Source organism: Lampris incognitus, chromosome 12 (assembly GCF_029633865.1).
Source record: "Lampris incognitus isolate fLamInc1 chromosome 12, fLamInc1.hap2, whole genome shotgun sequence".
Lineage (NCBI taxonomy): Eukaryota > Metazoa > Chordata > Actinopteri > Lampriformes > Lampridae > Lampris > Lampris incognitus.
Genome location: NC_079222.1, coordinates 12971549 through 12996219, shown reverse-complemented (window position 1 = coordinate 12996219; position 24671 = coordinate 12971549). Strand labels below are relative to the sequence as shown.

At 44.4% G+C, this 24671-nt stretch overlaps 1 protein-coding gene across 1 annotated transcript in view; it reads left to right on the top strand.

Moving 5' to 3' along the window:
- lamc3 (laminin, gamma 3) overlaps positions 1-24571 on the top strand; it is a 168902-nt gene extending 144331 nt beyond the window's left edge. The window contains exons 13-21 of the mRNA XM_056291207.1: positions 5177-5365; positions 9870-10115; positions 11946-12099; positions 12188-12330; positions 12515-12693; positions 17556-17745; positions 21599-21849; positions 24347-24423; positions 24538-24571. Coding sequence (XP_056147182.1) covers positions 5177-5365; positions 9870-10115; positions 11946-12099; positions 12188-12330; positions 12515-12693; positions 17556-17745; positions 21599-21849; positions 24347-24423; positions 24538-24571 — 1463 coding nt within the window. The remainder of the gene's footprint in view (positions 1-5176; positions 5366-9869; positions 10116-11945; positions 12100-12187; positions 12331-12514; positions 12694-17555; positions 17746-21598; positions 21850-24346; positions 24424-24537) is intronic.
- The last annotated feature ends 100 nt before the right edge of the window (positions 24572-24671 follow it).

Genomic DNA, 24671 nt, shown 5'->3' with positions numbered 1-24671 from the left:
CCATAGATGTGCCCAAATCAATTAAGTTGACAGCCTTTACACATAAAACAGGACTTGATGTGTTTATTTTTACACAGTCACAGTCTGACAAAAGTTATTTCCAAACTCATCCATATTGAACAACTATAGTGGTGTGTGTGTGGGGGGGGGGCAGAAAGTGAAACCACTTCCTGTTTCTTTCAACTTCCCCCCTCCTCTCCTTTCTTCATCGCTAGCTCTCTCATACAGACTCCCGCTGACATGGCACATCTGCAAGCAGGCGCTGGCAGCACATCTGTGTCAAATTAGAGTGTAACATTAGCATCAAACAGCCCCGCAAACATGCAAGAGAACTTTTCCATCCCGGGACCTAGGGGGTCCGACTGCACCTCCGACTGCGTTGTGTCTCTGTCTCTCCCTCTCTCCCCCTCCCTCTCTCTCTCTCTCTCTCTCTCTCTCTCTCTCTCTCTCTCTCTCTCTCTCTCTGTGTAACTTCCACTACTGCAACTGGATGCTCACATTGCATTAGAAAATATATTCCTTTTCCCCAAAGCTCTTTAGTATTCCACTAGCCCAAGGAGGCAAACCCTACTGGAAAATACACAGAAGCCTTGATAAGTTCATACTCGTGACACTTAATCAGTTTTACCATTTGGTGCTTGTGAGATGCTGAAATAAAAAAAAAAAGGGAAAAGTTGTATTTTTTATAATTTTTCTAAGTGGTTCTAAGAGGCATTTCACTTGAGCCAACTAGCCTAATAAAGGACCCATTCAATAATGATTTTGAAATGCCTCTTAATGTGGCTCAAAAGGTGTTTAATTTAAAATTTTCCAAACAGGTTGGTAGGCTGTTTTTTTTTTCAATGAATGAATGAATGGCTTTATTTGTCATTGCACAGCTGTACAATGAAATTAAGTGCAATTCCCCAGTGGTGCAAGCAAGATAATAATAATACTAATAATAATGATAGAATTAAAAAATAAAATATATACCACTAAGCAAAATACAAATAGATACACATTTGCAGCACAGTCAACATATAGGTAATGTATACATAAGTGTAAAAACAAGTGTAATATCTATTGAGCTAGATAAATAGTCAGTCTGCGTATTGCACTAACCAAATCAGCGTATTTTATTGCACATGCCGAATGTACAGGAGGTATTGCACAGTTTCAAGATATTGCACCCTTAGAGTTGCATGTATTCCTTTGCTCTTGAAACATCAAAAAAATAAAAAATAAAAAAGAGCCAAATAACATATTTATATTACCCTCAGGACGACCTGTCAAGATGAGGGGAAATGATAAAGACACGTCTTTGAAGAAAAATATTAAAAGTGTCGATGGACTGAAAATGGGGGGGGGGGGGGTTGGTTGTGTGACATCCTGCGTGCTGGGTTCCTCGGAGGAATGTCAAAGCTTTTCAGTTCCTAACGCCTCTCCTCTAAACTCCATCTGCTCTCCTGGTAGGGATATCTATTCATGGTAGTTTGCTTGACAAGAAAAAAGGAAAAAAGAAATCCACGACAAAGCCTGGAAGTGTAGAAAGGAGTGCAGAAAGTGAGGCCTATTTGCCGGCTTTTCATTTGGTGATAAATACCATCTGCAGGGTCTGTCTACACTCCTCTGGCTAGGATGCAGCGATGCATTTCTCTCCTCCATGAGTGGTTTCCTCAATGGAGCGCATCCGCTGAGTATCTGTGTATTTCTGAAGAGAGGGTACTGTAAGGGGGCAGAGTGTAAGGATGCAAGGGGCTGAGTTACAAGTGGTATGAGCGGTGGGAGAAAGACGAGCAGGGGTTGCATTGTGTACATGATGAAGGGCTGCTGTTCAGAGTCCGGGCTGCGTGTCTCCCATACAAAAACATCTCTGTGCTGTCAGGGAACAGACGAGCACCGGGTTCAGGTGAGAGTATAGCATGAAAAGCCTGTTACTGCTGAGGCAGTGCAGAGAGTGGGGGAGGCGAGAGGAGTCTGGCGCAGCTTAGCCAGGGTTTTGTGGTCTCGCCACACAAAGCAGTCATGAAATTCAGCTCGTACAGTTCGACACGATTAATGATCGGGGGAAATCTCCCGATTCCTAAGGATGAAGGATAAATTAATTAATCAGTCAGTCATTTGTTGATAAAATTATTCTGCATGGATTTTTATTCTTTATTTTTTGCCCCCTTTTTCTCCCCAATTGTATCCGGCCAATTACCCCCTCTGCCAGTCCGGGGTGGGCTGCAGACTACCACATGCCCCTCTGATACATGTGGAGTTGCCAGCCGCTTCTTTTCACCTGGCAGTGAGGAGTTTCGCCAGGGAGATGTAGCACGTGGGAGGAACGCACCACCCCCCCCCCCCAAACAGGTGCCCTGACCGACCAGAGGAGGCGCTAGTGCAGCGACCAGGACACATACCCACATCCGGCTTCCCACCTGTAGACACGGCCAATTGTGTCTGTAGGGACGCCCGACCATGCCGGAGGTAACACGGGGATTCAAACCGGTGAGCCCCGTGTTGGTAGGCAACAGAATAGACCGCCATACTCCCCGGACGCTCTGCATGGGTTTTAATGAAATGTTCGAGATTATGATGATGGTGTCAATAGAGCGGACCTTCCATTCATCAATAGTTTGAGTTTCTGATGCATTCAGTTTGCATTTCAGAGGAGGTAGTGGAATGATAATGGAGTCTAGGAGGCCCTTAGTGGCTCTTGTGTCTCATATCATGCTCAGTCATCTTCACAGTCGGTAAAGTCAGCACATTTCTGCTACCATTAAATTTACTATGCCTCATTGGGGATTGACGCCGTACACCATCAGTGTCATTGCGGTGCATTGTGCAATTCAAGAAAGATTCACTCTTTAATGCAAGGAGGAGTTATTGATATTAAGTGCTCCACATGCTTAGAAGTCATGTTCACCTAACCTCGCCACAGAAAGCCGGTGATGATTTTTACCCCATATACTGTACACTCCATCAGGCAGCAGGATAATTATGTCCTCTAATGATGATGATGACAGGATTAAAGTCATTTCACAGGCATTGTTTCATCACCCACACATGTTGGAAATTAACATTCAGTATAGTGTCCACGGACCGAGCTGTCCTTTGATGGTTAAATGAAGAAGCGCTCGCCCAGATGTGGGAATGTTTTCACTGCTGTATCCGATTGTCTGAAGTTATAGTTCAGAGCTTCTCGGTGACTCACGCTGTGGGCCACAACAGAGTAAAGGCAAAAAAAACAAACTGTTTTTGATTTTATTCCCCATTATTCCCCAATCTTCCGAGCCATCCCGGTCGCTGCAGACTACCACATGCTTCCTCCGATACATGTGGAGTTGCCAGCCGCTTCTTTTCACCTGACAGTGAGGAGTTTCGCCAGGGGGACGTAGCACGTGGGAGGATCACGCTATTCCCCCCCAGTCCCCCCCCCCCAAACAAAAACAGGCGCCCCGACCAACCAGAGGAGGCGCTAGTGCAGCGACCAGGACACATGCCCAAATCCGGCTTCCCACCTGCAGACTGCCAATTGTCACCGTAGGGACGCTCGACCAAGCCAGAGGTAACACGGGGATTCGAGCCGGCGATCCCCATGATGGTTGGCAACAGAATAGACAACCATGCCACCTGGATGTCTGGCATAATGTTATTTAGCTGTCTGTAAACATATATATATGTATATATATGTATGTATGTATATACACATACACACATACATACATACATGCATACATATATATATATATAATTGCCCATACATCAAAGTCGTGCTGTCATTCTCAAGACAATCATCATCCTCACTCGTCGCAATATACAATCTGTTTGGGAGCCATTTTAGATGTTGGTCTTCTGTAAATGATTTCCCATTACCTCATTTGCAGACACACCATGGAATCAAATAACAAATACCAAATGTCATAGTGTAGTTAGTAGAACATTTCAAAAAATCATCATTATGTCAGCTCATCTGCCAAGTATATTTGTGATGAATTTTGCTTTCAAAAAATCTCAGGGAATTTTCATTCACTTGTTTTTATTCAGGCTTTGCTGGAGTTGTATTGACTCTTTGATAATATATGAGGTCTAGTGAAGCTTCACTCAGTTGGTTTTTATGTAAATGCCACATTACAACATGGCTGGCCATTTTTGGCTGTTTCAGTTCAGACACGTTGTTGTACCGGTTTAACAGGAGGGTAAGAGATACTTACGCCCTCTATGAAATCCACAATATTATTCTACATGTAGTCTGCAAACCACCATTATTAATTAATGGAAAATATCTGCCATTGTAGTGATATTATTTCATTTCCAGTGAAAAGCAGTTTGTATATTCTCTTGATACTATGGTTAAATAATTGCCCTTTTCTCCCTTGTTTCAAGGTACTGAGAATTTCTTCTCCATATTCTCAGAGCGAGTGGAACTGCATGTCTCAAGAAAAAAAAAAGGATTTGAAACTACTTTTTTGTGTCAATAAAGATTTTTATTCTATTTCACTGGCACAGTATCAATTTAGGGATCATGTTTCAAAGTTGTTTCATTAGTTTGGTTATACTATCTGATTACCACTCAGTTTGGTTATACTATCTGATTACCATCTTTGGGACTTTCAAGCAGTGTACTGCTGACCAGCCTTGCATGGAGAGTATTTAAAGTAAGGAACATATAGGAGGAGCCTTACAGAAATGTTTTCTGTACATACAGTATACACAGCATTCAGACGGGATGCCAAACTGTGGAAAAATTGTTTAAAATGATTTAACTCTCAGTGTTGTTTATCCAAGGCTGTCGAAATAACAGTTTGTTTTTAGGACATCATAAAAATGGTAATCTCTCTCACTTGGGGGGGAATTGCTTCGCTTCCTGAAGGTCTTTCGGTCTGAATTTGGCTCTTATATTTTCCCAAAGCAATTAAAGTTGGGGTGAATTTGGTTGTCTTCTGCTCTCTTTGGTGGGATGTGGGGATTGTTTTTCTACTGAGTTGAGCTTTGTATTTGTCTATTTATGGAGCGCTCATAATCATGGTCAGAGACACAGCACCCTCTGCTGGTGAAAATAAAAACATCATTCTCCTTGGCCTGGTATTTTGAGTCTGGGAGAGGATGCTCTATGCAGACAGGTGTGGTTTTGTGTCTTTAAACGAGAGTGTGTGTGCGTGTGTGCATATGTGTGCTGAGACACAGTAATTTTCTTCTCTCTTTCATTCAGGCGTGTGTGCGTGCTCTCACTTCACCTCGGGACTGAACTGTGAACGCTGCATGGACGGTTACTATGGCAACCCTTTGATTGGCACACCCGGTGACTGCCAACCTTGCCCTTGCCCAGATCACACCAGCTGTGCCCAGATAGCAGAGACAGGGGACGTGGTCTGTACCAACTGCCCTACAGGACAGACTGGTAAGATGAACCATCTGCAATCTGACCAAAAAATGTATAATGTGTTTTATTTATCATTATTTTTTTGTTATTGTTGTTGTTTTTGTTGTTGTTATAAACTTATTTGTGTAACACTTCTCAAAACAATAATAATAATAATAATAAACATTTTATTTAAAGGCGGCTTTCATGACACTCAAGGTCACCTTACATCAAATACAATAAACCAAAGCAGTAAAAAATATTAGTGCAATCAACAATAAAACACACAATAAGCAATAGAGCATACATCAGCAGGAGTTAAAAAAAAAGATGAATTTGATGGTATTAACAACTGATTCTGTTAAAGTGAGTATGCTTGTTTTAAAAGGTTGGTTTTCAGAGCAGTTCTGTAATGGAGTCCAGTAAGCGGATCTGACGGGGAGTGGAGTTCCAGAGTTTGGGTGCAGCATAGGAGAAAGCCCTGGTACCGGTTTTGCTAAGGTTGATGGCTGGTAGGGCCAATAGACCTGCTGGTGAAGACCAGAGGGAGTGAGATGGAGTCTGAAGGAGGTCTGTGAGATAAGCAGGAGATAGGTTATGAAGATCTTTTAATATTAATAACACAATTTTAAAATTAATCCGCTGTGACACAGGAGGCCAGTGTAATTGAATCAGCAATGGAGAGACATGGTCAGTGGAGTTTGATCATGTAATAATCCATAATGCAGAATTCTGGATGAGTTGAAGTCGGTGAATAAGTTTGTTGGGAATGCCTGCCAGGATCACATTGCTGTAATCAATGTGTGATGTGACCAAAGCATTGGCTAAGACTTCCGTGGAGTGTTGTGTTAAAGCAAGGTGTAGTCTGGAGATGTTTCGCAGATGAAAAAAGACGATCCGGGAGACATTGCTTATATGACTGGGACAGGAAAGGGTACTATCTAGGATAACACCAAGGCTCTTAGCCTGAGCGGAGACAGGTATGGTGGCTCCAGCAATGGGGAGTGAGCAAATATTAGTTTTTGAGAGTGTGGATTTAGTGCCAGTGAGGAGCAGCTCAGTTTTACTACTGTTGAATTTAAGATAATTGTTACTCATCCATATCTGTATATCATGGAGACAAGCAGTGAGGGTACTGGAGGGGAGAGTGGAAGTGGGCTTAATGGACACATAAAGCTGTCTATCATCAGCATAGCTGTGGAAATGGATACCATAGTGATGGAAGATTTTGCTAAAATGGAGGCGGTAAATAATAAACAAGAGTGGCCCCACCACTGAACCTTGTGGGACTCCATGAGGAACTAACAAATTTTCTGACCAGTAATTCTGAATTTGTACACAATGTGTCCTCTCTGTGAGATATAAAGCAAACCACTGATACACAGTGCCCTTATCTCCAATGTTAGCCAGATGATCCATTAGGAGCTGATGGGATATATTATCAAAGGCTGTGGTGAGGTCAATGAGGATGGGGATAGAAAGTAGACCAGAGTCAGCTGCATGAAGGAAGTCATTAGTGATCTTAACCAGGGATGTTTCTGTGCTATGTTTTGGGTGAAAGCCAGATCGGAATTGTTCAGCGATTAATAAGCGAGTAATAAGTTCAGAAATGTGACTTTCAGTTGGAAGACTGAAGTCACATAGGACAGTGGATGGGGACAGTTCCATGGCACTTGCTGATGGTAAGTCAATCTGCATGATGTTAGCAGAGGTTGGCTGCTCATGAATGGTACTAATTTTAGAGTTGAAAAACTTCAAAAAAGCAGAGCATTGTTTATCAGAAAGGTTAATGTTCATATTGGTTTCAGATTGATTTAGTAACATTTTAACTGTGGAGAAGAGAGTTTCAGTATTCCTTCAAGTATACTGATGATATTTGCATAATTGGATGTTTTAGCTGTTGAAAGCGCATTTTTGTAATGGAGTACATGATCGGAATACATTTGTTTGTGAACAGCAAGTACAGTCTTATTGCAAAGCCTCTCAAGGCACTGACCTAAAGCCTTGAGCTGACGTAATTCAGATGTTTACAAGGGAGCAGTATGGGGCAAATGAGACAACCTGTGTTTTCGGGGGGGGGGGGCTAAAGTATCAAGTGTAGAATATAAAATATTGTTGTCGTAGTCCATAAGATCAGGGAGTGAGGAGGTGGGAGCAAGAATATGGTTCAAGGTATTAAATTGATGAGATCATATGGATTAACATATCTAATGTTGCAGTATGATATGGTACAATGCACCCTTGATTTACTGAGCACTAGGTTGGTGTTGAATAATACAGCTTTATTGTCAGAGATGGGTGGTTCAGCAGAGGTGATGTTATATGGTGCAATGCCAGAACAGCAAACCAAGTCAAATCAAGGATATGACCCTTGGTGTGGGTTGTAAAGTTGACATATTGCATTAGATCAAAACAATCTAACATTGCTTTAAAATCTTTAGTGAACATATTGTCAGTGTTATCAAAATGAACATTTAAATCCCCCTTTAGAATTATATTCATATATATCCAGCTCAGATCAACCCAACTCGTGCCCACAAAGTCTAACCAAAACCTGGGTGTCATGATGACCAACTAACCTTTAAGGTTCACGTGGCCTTGACTGTCCGGCCGTGCCGATTTGCCCTGTTCAACATCAGGAAAATCAGACCCTACCTGTCTGAGCATGCAGCATAACTCCTGGGACAGGCTCTTGTAATATCACGTATTGACTACTGCAACTCCTTACTGGCAGGGCTCCCTGCATGTACTTTCAAACCTCTGCAATTGATCCAGAACGCAACAGCACGTCCGGTCTTCAGCCAACCCAAAACAGCACATGTCACTCCACTGTTCATATCCCTCCACTGGCTCCTTGATGCTCGCTTACAAAACAGCAACTAAAATGCTCCCACCTACCTGAACTCCCTCATTCAGGTCTACACTCAGTCCCACTCACTACGCTCTGCCAGTGAAAGGCGCCTGGCACATCTGCCACAACGAGGCCCTAAGTCACTAGCCAGACTCCTCTCTCTTTAGTTCCCCGGTTGTGGAACGAGTTACCAAACTCCATTCAAACCGCTGAGTCCCTCTCCATCTTTAAGAAGAAGCTAAAGACCCAGCTCTTTCACACAAAAAAGCACCAAAAAAAAACACTTCTATGCATCCTATGCATTGCCTTTGTGCACCGCCCGTTGACACCTATGTCCTATCGGACTTGAACCTATTTTTTTGGCACTAACTTGTATTGTTGTCTCCTGACTAGATCCTTGCTTGTGTTATATAAACTCTCAGATGTACTTCACTTTGGATAAAAGCATCTGCTAAATGAAATTGCAGCGTTGTAACATATTTGGAGACATTATGTTATGGCTGTTTAAAGCTGTTGAGAATTCAGTGATAAAAAAATATTCGATGCCTTAGGTGGTCTGTACAGAGCAGCAGTAATAATGGGTGTAGGTCCATAGAGCTTAACAGCCAGCAGTTCAAAGGAAGCTTGATCAGTTAGAGAGAGTGGAGTTAGTTTTATACTATCACGATGGATCAGCGCAAGGCCGCCACCTCTGCCCGAAGACCGAGGTTTGCATATGTAAACAAATCCTGGTGGAGTTGCTGAATTTAGCTGTAGAAAGTCATGTTACTGCCAGGTTTCCATGGGACATAAATAGTCCAGTTTGTGCTCTGTGATGAAGTCCTTGACCAAAGGGGCCCTTTGGTAATAGATCGGATATTGTAGGCGACAAACTTATGACAGGTCGTGCAGATATAAACAGCTGATTTAACTAGAGGAGTTAGCACACTGTGGCCTACATGCCGGTTATGTCGTAATATGTCATGTGGCTAATAATAGCCTGTATGGGGAAAACTCCTGATGAGAGGGTCAATGACAGATGAGGCCAGTGGGGGAGCTATCGGACAAACCAGTACTGTGGGGTGCCATCGAAGGTGAAAACGGAGGTTCCGGGAGGGAAGTGTGGGATGTAAGCAGTCAGTCACGTGGAGAAGACTGTATGGCGTACTACAGGCTGGCCGCTAGCATTCGGCTTCAAGACCAAAACAACCTTACAAAGTGCTTCACAAAACAAGGTAAAGAGCCGGGAACAAGAAAAGAGTTCAAAGTGGCAAAAGAGCCTAAAGGAGGACTAAACAAAATTCACAAAATGAGACAGGGATGACTAAAAGAATAGAATAATAAAAAGCTAATAAAAAGGAGGACTCAAAGCTACACTATTAAAAAGCCAAAACATAGAAGTGTGTTTTATGAAGTGACCCAGTCACCTTACGAAGAAAAAGATAAGAATGTTTTTATATGTTACCATCTCAAAAATATCTCTTAGAGACCTCTGATATGATACTGAAGGGACTGACCAGCATTCAAATAATCCCTTCCCAGTGATTTGCAGTGCCAGGATTGAGCTGATACCATATTCACAACCATTTATTTTTTTTCTTTTATGAATGACTTTTGGTAGAGATGAAATTAACCTCCAACCCCATCCTATCCCACAGCCTCCCATCACTTCTCTATTTCCTCCCCATTAAGTTCACCTTTTTCTCTATGCAGGGATGCGTTGTCAGATGTGTGAGGATGGTTACCATGGTGACCCCCTGGGCCAATTTGGACCGGTTCGAACATGTTTGAGATGTGACTGCAATGGCAATGTCGACCTCAATGCAGTTGGCATATGTGATCACATGACTGGCCGATGCCTTAAATGCCAGGGCCATACGGAGGGTGACCACTGCCAACGCTGCCAAAAGGGTTTCTATGGTGATGCTATGAGCCAGAACAGGGGCCAGAAGTGCAAACGTGAGTGACAGGGGAGGAGTTTGGGTGGAGTTCTGGCTGGTTTATTTCGTTTTATGTTTTGGGTGCAAGTGTATGATGGAGAACAAAATTGGAGGATTAATACATATTAGTGGGTGTGGATGTGTCTGTCTGCAACAAAATGTGTGTGCAGTTGTTGATAAATGGGGTTGATTGTATAGCAGCAAAAAACATAAGATTTCTTCAGACTGAAAATGTAATTTGCACCTTAAAAGTAAAAAAAAAGTTATTTCAGATCCATAAGAGAGCCGTCAGGGGACCCTGGAGTGTCACGCATTAGTCTGGAAATGTTTGGTGGACAAATTCCAGTACAAAAGAAAGGAACGGTTTAGAGACAAATGTTTCAGCTTTAGCATTCGACTGGAGTGGCAGTCTATTCCGTTGCCTTCCAACACGGGGGTCGCCAGTTCGAATCCCCGTGTTACCTCCGGCTTGGTCGGGTGTCCCTGTAGAGCCTGATAATGTAATAAATCCCCGATAATGTAATAACCCTGATAATGTAATAAAAAAAATGCACTTGAGGCCATTGAAAATGCAATAAAACCTGATAATGTAATAACTTCCTCATAATGTAATAAAATGATCCAACTTTGAGGAAGAGTAGCGCATTCATGCACGTCCAACTTTGACCTGTCGGTGGCGCTAGACCTCTCGAGCTTGCGTTGCTTAAACAGTATCACCACTTGAATCCATTTATGGGTGGTCTGCTGTTAAATTATTACAATATTGGGGAATTATTACATTATCAGGACCAGGGAAATGAAGGCTAACCTGATAATGTAATAATGTCCCGTTAATGTAACACATTATTACATTATTGGTAAAAAGTTTATTACATTATTGGGAAATGCACTTTATTACATTATCAGGAAGCTATTACATTATCAGGTTTTATTGCATTTTCAATGGACTCGAGCAGATTTTTATTACATTATCGGGGTTATTACATTATTGGGATTTTATTACATTATCAGGTTCTACAGTCCCTACAGACACCATTGGCCGTGTCTGCAGGTGGGAAGGGGGAACTGGGGGGAATACCGTGAGCCTCCCACGCGCTACGTCCCCCTGGCAAAACTCTTCACTGTCCGGTGAAAAGAAGTGGCTGGCGACTCCACATGTATCGGAGGAGGCATGTGGTAGTCTGCAGCCCTCCCCGGATCGGCAGGGGGGTGGAGCAGAGGTGGATAGCTCGGAAGAGTGGGATAATTGTTTGAATACAATTGGGGAGAAAAAGTTAAAATAAGACGAGTGTTATTATAAAGATATGGGGGGATAAATGAAGTGTACACGTGTTGTGGCGATGCGTAAGAAAGGAATTAAGAGAGTCAGGCAGTAGAACGGTGTATGGAGTCATGGGGTTGGGAGAGTTCAGATCAAATTAAATGGGGATGAGAAAAGGTCAAAGCAAATGAAAGAAAAGACAGGAAGAGAAAAGAAACAGACATTGTTTGGCAGAGAACTGCACAGCGAGAATTGAGATGCAGTCATCTCCTAATTTAATTTGCACATAAATGTTCTTAACGAAAGCTTTTCTACCCACAAGCCCAAGTGTTGAGTCCATGCAGAACATCCAAAAAAGTAGAAATATGACCACGATTCTCCCTAACATTCATTTTCTGTCTCCCACTGGCCTCTGCCCAACACTGGGGCATTCCAGAGATTTAGTAGTGAGATTTGGGGCTATTGTAAGGGAAAAGCCCCGTTAAACCTAGAGAGATGCACCTGCAGAAATATGTGGGGTTGACAATTCCTTTACTGCATGTGTGATAGATGTTAGATGAAGATTGTTGGTTTTGCTGTCTCCTATAGCTTGCAGCTGCAGTCCTGCTGGAACTTCAGGGCTGCTGGAGGAATGTCACCCCCAGACAGGAAGTTGTCGGTGCCTCAGTCATGTTACTGGGCGTGACTGCGGCCATTGTGAAGTTGGCTTCTTTAACCTGCAACCTGGAAGGGGATGTGAGAGGTAAAGCGGTTCCTCGGCAATGCTAGAGGGATTCGATGGAGGAAAAATAAATTACCCCAAACCATTTTCCTTTCTCCTCGCTCCTTAGGTGCAACTGTAATCCAATTGGCTCTCTGTCCACGGCATGTCACCTGGTCACAGGACAGTGTATGTGTCGCCTGGGAGTGGAGGGTATACAGTGTGACTCTTGTCGAGTGGGCTTCTTTGGATTCTCCTCACGAGGTTGCAGAGGTATCGGGGCTTCGCCTGAGGCACAACACAACATTACACCACAGTATACACCATGCTACTGTAAATCATGTTGACCACGTACAAGAGGAAGCATTTCTAACTGTCCCATCTGTTCTACCTTATCCATCTGTTGTTCTCTCCATCTCTCCCTTCGGCCTGTGGTTGTCCCCCCATCCACTCCCAGCCTGCAACTGTGACCCGATGGGCTCCATTTCCATGCAGTGTCACAGCAATGGTACCTGCCACTGTCGCCAGGGCTTCGTTGGTTATAAGTGTGACAAATGTGAGTCGAACTACTACCACAACAGAGCCACGCACCAGTGTGAGGAGTGCCCGGTCTGTTACGGTCTGGTTAAGGAGAAGGTGAGGTTGTGCTCGTGCATGTCTGTGTGTGTGAGATGGGGTGTAGGAAGGAGAGGAAACAAGAGGCGGAAATGGTGGTGAATAGAGAGAAAAGAAAGGAGTGATAATCGGAGTGCTCCCCTGTACCTATATATATATATATATATATTTTATTTTATTTTTGAAATGCTTAACATGTAAACCTATTTCATACAGTGTGTCTTCACACCTGGCAATACGCACTGCAATTTGCTGTGACCGTAGCCCCGATCCTCCAGCTTATCTTGTGTTTGTACTCCGTCATGCCAGACATATGGCTCCTTTGTGTATCTGGATCACAAATACACAGTGGATGCACAGTGAAACCGAAAACCACATTTGCCATAGTGAGCTTCAGTACAGCTCCTATATGTCCCTTGAGATTAGCAGCAGCCCATACCCGTATGCTAATGTGCTCTGCCGGTGGTTCTGTGCTCATAGGCCAAGTCTGTAGCAATAGAGTCTTTTTGTTCCCTGTATCTCTGTTTATATTTTTTGTCCCAGCCGAAGTCGTGTTGTGTTTTCTCTGGACTGGTTGTACCTGTGTGAGAGCACGTGTGCAAGGGAGCAAGTGTTAGTGATTCAGTGAACAACCCATGTCCTGTCTGCCCTGAACACCTGCAATTACCCTCACTGTCCCCAATCCCTCCTTCTCTTCTTTTCTCCACTTTACCTCTCTCCCCCTCCCCTTCTCTCTGTTGCTGGCTTTCTGCTGTTCGAGTTTATCTCTTGTGTATATATAAAATTCAATTCAGTTCAATTCAATTCAATTCAATTCAAAGGTAGAAGACTAACGAGCGGAGAGCCAGACAGAGAGCCAGAGAAAGAAAGATTGGGAAATACAGAAAAGCATAGTCAATAATGAAAGGATCTACAATTACTACTACTATTATTCCAGCTGCTCCCGTTAGGGGTCGCCATAGCGGATCATCCGTTTCCATCTCTTCCTGTCCTCTGCATCTTCCTCTGTCACGCCAGCCACCTGCATGTCCTCCGTCACCACATCCATAAACCTCCTCTTTGGCCTTCCTCTTTTCCTATTCCCTGGCAGCTCCATATTCAGCATCCTTCTCCCAATATACCCAGCATCTCTCCCCCACACATGTCCAAACAATCTCAATCTTGCCTCTCTTGCTTTTTCCCCAATCCGTCCAAACTGAGCTGTCCCTCTAATGTACTCGTTCCTAATCCTGTCCTTCTTCGTCACTCCCAATGAAAATCTTAGTATCTTCAACTCTGCCAACTCCAGCTCCACCTCCTGTCTTTTCATCAGTGCCACTGTCTCCAAACTATATAACATAGCTGGTCTCACTACTATCTTGTAAACCTTCCCTTTAACTCTTGCTGGTACCCTTCTGTTGCAAATCACTCTTGACACTCTTCTCCACCTACTCCACTCTGCCTGCACTCTCTTCTTCACCTCTCTTCTGCACTCCCGTTACATTGAACAGTTGACCCCAAGTATTTAAACTCATATGCCTTTGTCACCTCTACTCCTTGTATCCTGACCATTCCACTGTCCTCCCTCTCATTCATGCATATGTATTCCATCTTGCTCCTACTGGCTTTCATTCCTCTTCTCTCCAGTGCATACCTCCACCTCTCCAAGCTCTCCTCCACCTGCATCTTATTCTCGCTACAGATCAAAATGTCATCCGTGAACATTATAGTCCACAGAGACTCCTGCCTGATCTTGTCTGTCAACCTGTCCATCACCATTGCAAACAAAAAAGGGCTCAGAGCTGATCCTTGGTGTAATCCCACCTCCATCTTGAACCCATCCGTCATACTGCTCACCTCACCACTGTCACACTTTCCTCATACATATCCTGGACCACTCTTACATACTTCTCTGCCACTCCTGACTTCCTCATACAATACCACACCTCCTCTCTTGGCACCCTGTCCTATGCTTTCTCTAAATCCACAAAGACACAATGTAACTCCCTCTGACCTTCTCTATACTTCTCCATCAACATTCTCAAAGCAAACATCGCATTTGTAGGGCTTTCATGGCATGAAACCATACTGCTGCTCGCTAATCGTCACCTCTCCTCTTCACCTAGCTTCCACTACTCTTTCCCATATCTTCATGCTGTGGCTGATCAACTTTATACTTCTGTAGTTGCTACAGTTCTGCACATCATCCTTATTCTTGAAAATCGGTACCAGTATGCTTCTTCTCCACTCCTCCGGCATCCTCTCACTTTACAAGATTTTGTTAAACAATCTAGTTAAAAACTCCACTGCCATCTCTCCTGAACATCTCCATGCCTCCACAGGTATGTCATCTGGACCAACCACCTTTCCACTCTTCATCTCTCACTTCACCTCTGCCCTCACTTCCTCCCTGCTAATCCACTGCACTTCCTGATTAACTACCCCCACATTATCCAATCTTCTTTCTCTCTCATTTTCTTTCTCATTTATCAGCCCCTCAAAGTACTCCTTCCACCTTCTCAGCACTCTCTCCTCGCTTGTCAGCAAATTCCCATCTATATCCTTCATCGCCATAACCTACTGCATATCCTTCCCAGCTTGGTCCCTCTATCTAGCCAATCAGTGTAAGTCATTTTCTTCTTCTTTAGTGTCTAACCTCTCATACAACTCACCATATGCCTTTTCCTTTGCCTTCGCCACATCTCTCTTCACTTTATGTCGCATCTCCTTGTACTCCTGTCTACTTTCATCATCTCTGAATGTCCTACTTCTTCTTTGCCAACCTCTCTCTATATACTTTGCCATACTTCCTCATTCCACCACCAAATCTCCTTGTCTTCCTTCCTCTGTCCTGATGACACACCAAGTACCTTCCTAGCTGTCTCCCTCACTCTTTCTGCAGTAGTTGCCCAGCCATTCGGTAACTCCTCCCTTGAACCCCACACAACTTTCTTCCTTCTTCAACTTCCATAATTTGTTCCATGGCTCTGCCTTCACTCTCTTCCTCTTTTTGGTCTCCAAAATCATCCTACAGACCACCATCTGATACTGCCTAGCTATGTTCTCCCCTGCCACTACCTTGCAGTCTCCAATGCCTTTCAGATCATGCCTCCTGCATATGATATAGTCCACCTATGGACACTTTCCTCCACTCTCATACATCACCCTGTGTTCCTCCTTCTTGAAATATGTATTCATCACAGCCATTTCCATCCTTTTCACAAAATCCACCACCATCTGTCCTTCCACATTCCTCTCCTTGACACCATACCTGCCCATCACCTCCTCATCACCTCTGTTCCCTTCACCAGCATGCCCATTGAAGTCCACTCCAATCACCACTCTCTCCTCCTTGTGTACACTCTCCACCACGTCATCCAACTCACGTCAGAATTCTTCTTTCTCTTCCATCTCACACCCAACTTGCGGGGCATATGCACTGATAACATTCATCAACAAACCTTTGATTTCCAGCTTCATATTCATCACTCTGTCCGAAACTCTCCTCACCTCCACAATTACTCTTGACATACTCTTCCTTCAGAACTACCCCTACCACGTTTCTCCTCCCATTTGCACCATGGTAGAAATATTTGAACCCACCTCCGGTGCACCTGGCTTTACTCTCCTTCCATGTGGTCTCTGGCACACACAGTATGCCTACCTTTCTTCTTTCCATCATATCAGCCAGCTCTCTTCCTTTACCAGTCATAGTGCCAGCATTCAAAGTTCCGACTCTTACCGCCACACTCCTACCCTTCCTCCTCTCCAGCTGCTGCTGGACATGCCCTCCCCCTCTCCTCTTTCGCCCAACAGTAGCATAGTTTCCACCGGCACCCTGCTGGCCATAGTGGCCAACCGTACCGGGGATGGTCATTGGTAACCCAGGCCTCGACCGGCAAAGGTTTTACACCTGATGCCCTTCCTGACACAACTCCCTCCATTTATCCGGCCTTGGGACCAGCACTAAGAATGCAGTTGTTTGTGCATCCTCAGTGGATAGATTCAGTCAATAATGGAAGGATAAAGAGGAGAAAATGGAGGACAAGACAGTACAGAACAAGATTAATTTGTCTGGGTTTTTTTTGTGTGTTTTTTGTGTGTGTGTGTTTTTTTTTTTTTTTTTTTTTTCTTTTTCTGTCACTGATGTTGTAAGGAGAATAGGATCGTCAAAAAGTGCAGCACAGCAGTCCAGCCTGCTGTTTCATTTGTTCCTGTGTGCATGGTGTGCCTTCCCTCATCACAGCTCTACTTTAGACAGCCAGAATGACGGGACTGAAGATGATAGGGTGTGTGTGGATTTAGATTATGTGGCAATTTGGCTGTGAGAACGAACATTAGCACAATAGTTGCCTGCCATCTCAGCAGGAAGTGCTTGGACAAACACACGTGAGTGATGTCGTCAGGCCCGACCTGTGAAAATCACGTAACAACAGGAAGTTGGCTTCTTTGTCTTCGGTGGGATAAAAACACAGAGATAACTGTTGCATTTAAAGTTGAGAGCTAATTAAATCTGGGGGGCAAAAATGGATGCCACTGAATGACAATGTCCTAATTCATTCCATTTGGACATGACAAAGGCTGATGTGTCTAAAAAAAAAAAACCTTTCTGATGAATTTCATTTTTTTTTTAGAAAAATGCAGGACAGAGAAAATAATACATGGTTTCGGCTCTAAACACTGTGGTTTTGTCCTAATCCTGGAGTTGATATTCATTTATTCATCGATCACAAAACTATATTTTAAAGTTATTGTGTTTCACGGTAAATGAGGGTCCTTTCTCAATCCCCGGGTCAGAATAAATAAATACTAATCTGAAAGAAAAGTTATTTGTGATGTGTTTGTTGCTTGATTTTGAAATTCTTTGCCAGTACCGCCCTGACCAAATCCTTCTGCTGTCGTAGGTGGAGAAGCTGAGGGGTCACTTGCAGGATCTGGAGAAGCTCCTGGGGCTCTTTGACTGCAGAGGTAGAGCTGGGCAGCAGCTCACCTTCACCAACATGCTGAGGTATCACGTGCACGGGCGTCACGAGCATGAGCACCAGAGGGAGGATGCCCTGCCAAACGCGCTGGAGGACTTCCTTGCCATTCAAGGTAACGTCAAGCACCAACCAGATCGATCAGCTTGGCCTGTCAGATCAGTCAGTCTGACCCGTGTGCCTTCCTAACCGTGACAACTTAACACATGTTTTGCTGTCTGCGGTTTGTATGATGATGAAGCTGATCCATGTGCCGTTGGAACAATTTTTGCCACTTCCATGTATTGCTCATGCTGTGCAATGACAGCATGCCGTACCCTTGTTTAAGAGACTGACAAAAATTACCAGGGTACATGACACAGAACTGCCCCTGGCATTTGACGTGGACTCGTCAACTTGACATTCTCACGAATAAACGACGACAAAACGATTAAAACGGGGCCCCGGTAGCGGCACACGCCTCTCCTCATAACTTTATTACAATACTGATGTATTTTTCATAATTTTACGAGGGGAAAAGGGCTTTCAGGCTCTGCAGCACAGGCCGAATGGGCACAAATCATAATAATATAGACAGAGGCGCCTTGTGAAAAATTTAATCCCTTTTTGTATGACAGCTAGTGCATCTCTAATCCCTAGTTCATTATGGTTATATTTGCAATCATGACAACAGGTCCAACGAAGCGCCCCACCACCATCCACCCATCACGTATCTCCACACACTCGCACACACACACACGCATACTCGCAAAACTATACTTGTGGGGCCCCCTCATTGACTACATTAATTTCCTAGCCCTTAACCCTAACCTTAACCATGCAAACTACATGCCTAACCCTAACCCTTAACCTAACCCTAATTTTAACCTTAACCCTGAAACCAAGTCCTAACCCTAAAATGGTCCCACAAGGTAGGTGGTTTCTGGTTTAACTGTTCTAATGGGGACATTTGGTCCCCATTAGGATAGTTAACCATGACACACACACACACACACAATTATTAGTCTACATCTCAAATCTTGCTCCAATAAACGACAGGTTGGTTTAATAATGTAAGAATAGTGGTTGTGAGAGTAGGGACCGAGGTAAAATAGCATAAGTATATGAATACACACTGTCTGATCTTTCTCTTCCTTTCTCTCTCCTGTTCTCCCTCTGTTTGCATCACAGATGAAACAATGGGCAATTAGAGTAATGACAATTTCTCTCAGTAGATGGGAAAAAACCCCAGAGGGAAAAAGAGGCTGAACAACATATTGTATTGGTGTATTGTATTTCACTATGTGTTCCCAGGAGTACAAAACTAGTGGCTGGGTCATTCCAGGATTTGGGTACCAGTTAGATCTCATAATATTTGATTAAAAAAATTGGTTTCCATACTTGTCATTTAAATCATTAATTTGACTTGCACAAAAGAAAAGAAAAACATAACAGTCAAGCCTAGGCATTTCAATAATTGTAGCTATGTATTTTAATAGGATTTCGCAATACATGTCCAACTCCTGCGAAGGACATCGACACAGTCTGACAACATGTTGACAGAAAATTTGATTTGTTTTGGCAATATTGTGCCCCTCAATCTAGCCACACTGCTTAATGTTGTATTTACGAGGCTAAAATCTCTAACAGTAAGTGAAAAATGTTAACTTTAATTGAAATCAGGTGTTTGGTTTTTTTTTGTTTTTTGTTTTTTTTTGCATTTCCCTAGTTGCATCTTTGTTTTTGTGTGTTTCCTCTGTAGGATTCAGTGAAATATCCCAACTAAGGGATACGCATTAATAAGATAATATGCAGTACTTGTACTGTTTGTTTAAAAAACACGATTTGTCTGGGTGGTGTAGCAGTCAATTCCATTGCCTACCAACATGGGGATCGCCGGTTCGAATCCCCGTGTTGTCTCCGGCTTGGTCAGGCGTCCCTACAGACACAATTGGCCGTGTCTGTGGGTGGGAAGCCGGATGGGGATATGTGTCCTCGTCACTGCACTAGCACCTCCTCTGGTCGGTTGGGGCGCCTGTTCAGGGGGGAGGGGAAATTGGGGGGAATAGTATGATCCTCCTATGCGCTATGTGCCCCTGACGACATGCTGTCCGGTGAAAAGAAGTGGCTGGAGACTCCACATGTATCGCAGGAGGCATGTGGTAGTCTGCAGCCCTCCCTGGATCGGCAGAGGGGGTGGAGCAGCGACTGGGACGGCTAAGAAGAGTGGGTAATTGGCCAGGTACAACTGAGGAGAAAAAGGGGGGGAAATCCAAAAAAATTTTTTCAACATAGCTCTCTGAGTGCATGTACTGTATATATGAACCTCTTGGATCTTTTGTTTGTTGGAGAGCTAAGGTTTCTTTCTTTCTCGGTAACCCTGCTTGAATGCTATTTCTATACACTATATTTTGTATTCATGAGCGATGCACAGTGACATCACATGCTGGACGGGAAGCCCTTTAGGTTTTCAAATGATATTCTTGGGATGTTTTTTTTTCCTAATGTTTATTTTCTTTGTGCCGCTTGATGATAATTGCTAAACATGTCCACTTCAATGCAGAATTACTCTACTGACGTTAAATACCATTGATTTGTATATGAATTGTTTCAGTGAAGTTATGTAGTGAAAGTCCTTTTGTAACAACTTTACAATTTTATTTTGTTTTCAAGTATAGGAGTAGTTACAAAAAGACACTTTAAATCTGATGAACAAACTATAAAAGTTACAAAAGCATACAATTTGAGCATCCGGGTAGCGTAGCTGTGTAGTCCGTTGCCTACCAACACAGGGATCGCCGATTCGAATCCCCGTGTTACCTCCGGCTTTGTCAAGCGTCCCTACAGACACAATTGGCCATGTCTGCGGGTGGGATGCTGGATGTGAGAATGTGCCCTGATCGTTGCACTAGCGCCTCCTCTGGTCAGTTGGGGCGCCTGTTCAGGGGGGAGGGGGAACTGGGGGGAATACCATGATCCTCCCACGTGCTACGTCCCCCTGGCGAAACACCTCACTGTCAGGTGAAAAGAAGTGGCTGGTGACTCCACGTGTATCGGAGGAGGCATGTGGTAGTTCCCACCCTCAGGCACTAGGATTGGCCAAATCTGCCTGTCAGTCAACTTTACGGATTCATCCTACGAAAAAAATATTTGCTTAGCATACACACACAGTTCAGTTGGCACAGTTAGCTTGGTTGCAAACGTGGCTAATGGCTAACAGTTAGCTAGCAAACGTGGCTAGGGTTAGGGTTAGGGTTGTTGCACGTTCGCGTCGGCCTTGACTGACAGGCAGATCTGGCCAATCCTACGCTTCATCCTACGAAAAAAATATTCGCGACCGGGATGGCTCGGAAAAGTGGGGTAATTAGCTGGATACAATTGGGGAGAAAAAGGGGGGAAATCCCCCCACCCCACCCCAAAAAAAGCATACAAATGTATTTTGCATCTTTCCTATTGGTGTTTTATAGACGGCATTGGGGGCATTGCACAATGTCACTACAAAGGAAGTTCTTGAAAACCACAAGATCATTAAAATTAATTTGTGGGCTCATCATATTTTCTTTTCTGGCAAGTTTAACCAAACTGTTTATAGAAGTGTATTTTTGAGTTTTTATTTGTTAACATTTAAGGTAAAAAACCTCATAGGACCTGCCCTCACCACTAAAATTACACCTTAATCCAGGATTGGCCTGACTACACAATTACTCAGGAAGAGCATTACAGCATTACACACTGTCATGTGGTGATATTTCAAAACGGATGGAGTTTGCCTTAACGCGTGCGGCTGGAAGGAGGCAGGACGGGGATATGCAGCTGTGTAGTTCGGCGAGAGCCGTGCTGAAACACAGCGCTGGCTGCAAACAGGAAAAAAAAGAAGAAGAAGAAGAAGTTGGCAGCACATCTGAATAAAATTACAGGTGAAACGGTCCATGAAAGACACAGTGTGGCGTCTCTGGGTTTTATTTGCATTCTGCTTTTTGTTCTGGCAGAAACACGGGAGGCCTTCGTAAAACAATTTTCCGTGCTTGAAGTTTCTGCACACACACTGCTGGCCCAGCTGCACGGCATCACTGCCGCTTTGAACTGCAGCGTGAGCGTGACAGAAGAGGGAGGGAAGGAGAAGGAGGAGAGGAAAAACGAGGAGCGCGGGGATTTGTGTCAAACGTTCACAGATTCGGCGGCCATGATCACAGCATCTCAGAAGCGGCTGAAGCAGGCGACCCTGGACCTAGATCACCTGGTAAATATAAAGGACCTGATATCAAACATGGACACAGTCCGTGTCATGTAATAAATGTTTTATTAAGAGGGCGTCCGGGTGGGGTAACAGTCTATTCCCTTGTCTACCAGCACGGGGATCGGCGGTTCGAATCCCCGTGTTACCTCCGACTTGGTCGGGTGCCCCTATAGACACAATTGGCCGTGTCTGCGGGTAGGAAGCCGGATGTGGGTATGTGTCCTGGTCGCTGCACTAGCGCCTCCTCTGGTCAGGTCGTGGCACCTGTTTGGGGGGCGGTGGGGGACTGGGGGAAATAGCGTGATCCTCCCACGCACTACGTCCCCCTGGGGAAACTCCTCACTGTCAGGTGAAAAGAAGGGGCTGGCGACATCACATGTATCGGAGGAGGCATGTGGTAGTCTGCAGCCCTCCCCAGATCGGCAGAGGGGGTGGAGCAGCGACTGCGACGGCTCAGAAGAGTGGGGTAATTGGCTAGATACAATTGGGCGGGAAAAAGGGGGGAACAATTTTTTTTTATTAAGCTCTTCCCAATGTAGCTGTGATGGTGTATACCCGTACTGTAAGCATGCCGATGTGTCATGACATGAGGCTGGTTTAACTCATTATCGTGGGATGGCGCCGTGTATTGATTAGCTAACAAGTGTTAGTGGAGCTCCCTTTTCTATAGGTCCACAAATATCCTTCTGCAGAAAAACAGCATTTCTCATCCACCCCTTCCCTCTGCGTGGGAAGCTCCAGCCCCTGAAAGGAAGTATAGAGAGAAAACGTACAGTTTTGTTCGATGGATGCTCAAATAAATAAATAAATGTCTGCACCCACAACTCCAATTTTTCACCATCTCACCAACAATACACACAGCAGCTTGCAATCTGTTATGGATACTGCTGCCATGTTATTTGATTTGAAATGAGAGCTTGTTTTCCCAATTCACCACTCTGTGTGTATGTGTGTGTGTGTGTGTGTGTGTGCGCGCGCGTGTGTGTGTGTGTGTCTTTGAATGCTTACACTTGCCTCCGATGCCCTTATCGCTCGGGTAAGCCTGGAGCAACAGCAATGCAATTCCACATTAATAAACAGAGCAGCACCTGAAAAAAAATGAAGAGAAAATGCTTGTTTCAAATGTTGATTCAATTTTATTTTTTTTATTTGGTTTTTTTTTTCCACCACCTCAATAAGTTGAGGCTGATACCTCACATGACTTAACCTTTAACGTACTATTTTCAAGGTGCCCTTGTTATATTGTTTTTTTCAGATAGTCACTTTAAGCAAACTTTTTTTTCCAACATGTTCCCCCCTTTTCTCCCCAATTGTATGCGGCCAATTGCCCCGGTCACTACTCCACCCCCTCTGCCCATCCGGGGAGGGCTGCAGACTACCACATGCCTCCTCCGATACATGCGGAGTCGCCAGCCGCTTCTTTTCACCTGACAGTGAGGAGTTTCACCAAGGGGACGTAGCGTGTGGGAGGATCATGCTATTCCCCCCAGTTCCCCCTCCCCCCTGAACAGGAGCCCCGACCGACCAGAGGAGGCGCTAGTGCAGCGAACAAGACACATACCCACATCTGTCTTCCCACCCACAGACACGGTCAATTTTGTCTGTAGGGACGCCCGGCCAAGCAGGAGATAGCAGGGGGATTCGAACCGGCGATCCCCGTGTTGGTAGGTAATGTAATAGACCGCTACGCTACCCGGATGGCCCACTTTAAGCAAACGTTTAAGTCAAAGGGCTTTATGTGTGCTTCTTCAGTGTTGTCATTAGAATTGATAAGAATAAGGAGGGGGTATTGGGGTAGTCTAGATACTGAGGTTAACGCCTACCTAGACACCCCAGGTACAATCCTTGTGTGGCCGTATCTGTCTCAGTTTTTTTTGCAAAACCTAGTTTTGATCCAATTCTTCCTATGTTAGGCCCTATACCCCAGCGACAAATGTGATTTAAGCAATTGATAAGTAAATAACTGGGGGTGGCGCAGTGGTTAGCGTGGTCGCCTCACAGCAAGAAGGTCCTGTGGTTCAAACCCCGGGGTAGTCCAACCTTGCGGGCCATCCCGGGTCGTCCTCCGTGTGGAGTTTGCATGTTCTCCCCGTGTCTGCGTGGGTTTCCTCCGGGTGCCCCGGTTTCCTCCCACAGTCCAAAGACATGTAGGTCAGGTGCATTGGTCATACTAAATTGTCCCTAGGTGTGAATGTGTCGGCCCTGTGATGTCCTGGCGGCCTGTCCAGGGTGTCTCCCCGCCTGCTGCCCAATGACTGCTAGGATAGGCTCCCGCATCCCGTGATAAACGGCTTGAATAATGGATGGATGGAAAAGTAAATAATTGCATCAACAGATTGACAGGCAGACAGACATACAGATGAGCGTCTTATCGATTACACAAATTCAATAAAACATATCTAATGAAAATATTGGAAATCCTTTTAAGTCATAGATCCGCATGAACTTGGTTTTTCACTCTTCATGGCACGGTTTTTCTCTTTCTCTGCCTTTTCTATAGATCATTCCTTTTGATGTGGGGTTAGGACCTAACAAATGGAACACTGCAGTCAACGACTCACGGTTCCTGATGAAAAGGTAAGTCTGGTCAGTGGACGTTTAAATGGCCAATTATGAGCAAAGGCCACTGTGGTAATCTCGCCGGAAGTTCACCTCTGCTGGCTCCCTCTCTTTACCTTGTCACTCTTCCAGCATTCAGGCCAAAGTGAATCGGTGCCCTCTGTAGCCGTAGCGTATGCAGCACTATTATCTGGTGCTTACAGACGTCTGGACTCAAGAGCCAGTGTGGAGAAGTCATCAATGCTGAAATCCTTGTCCCCTTTCCT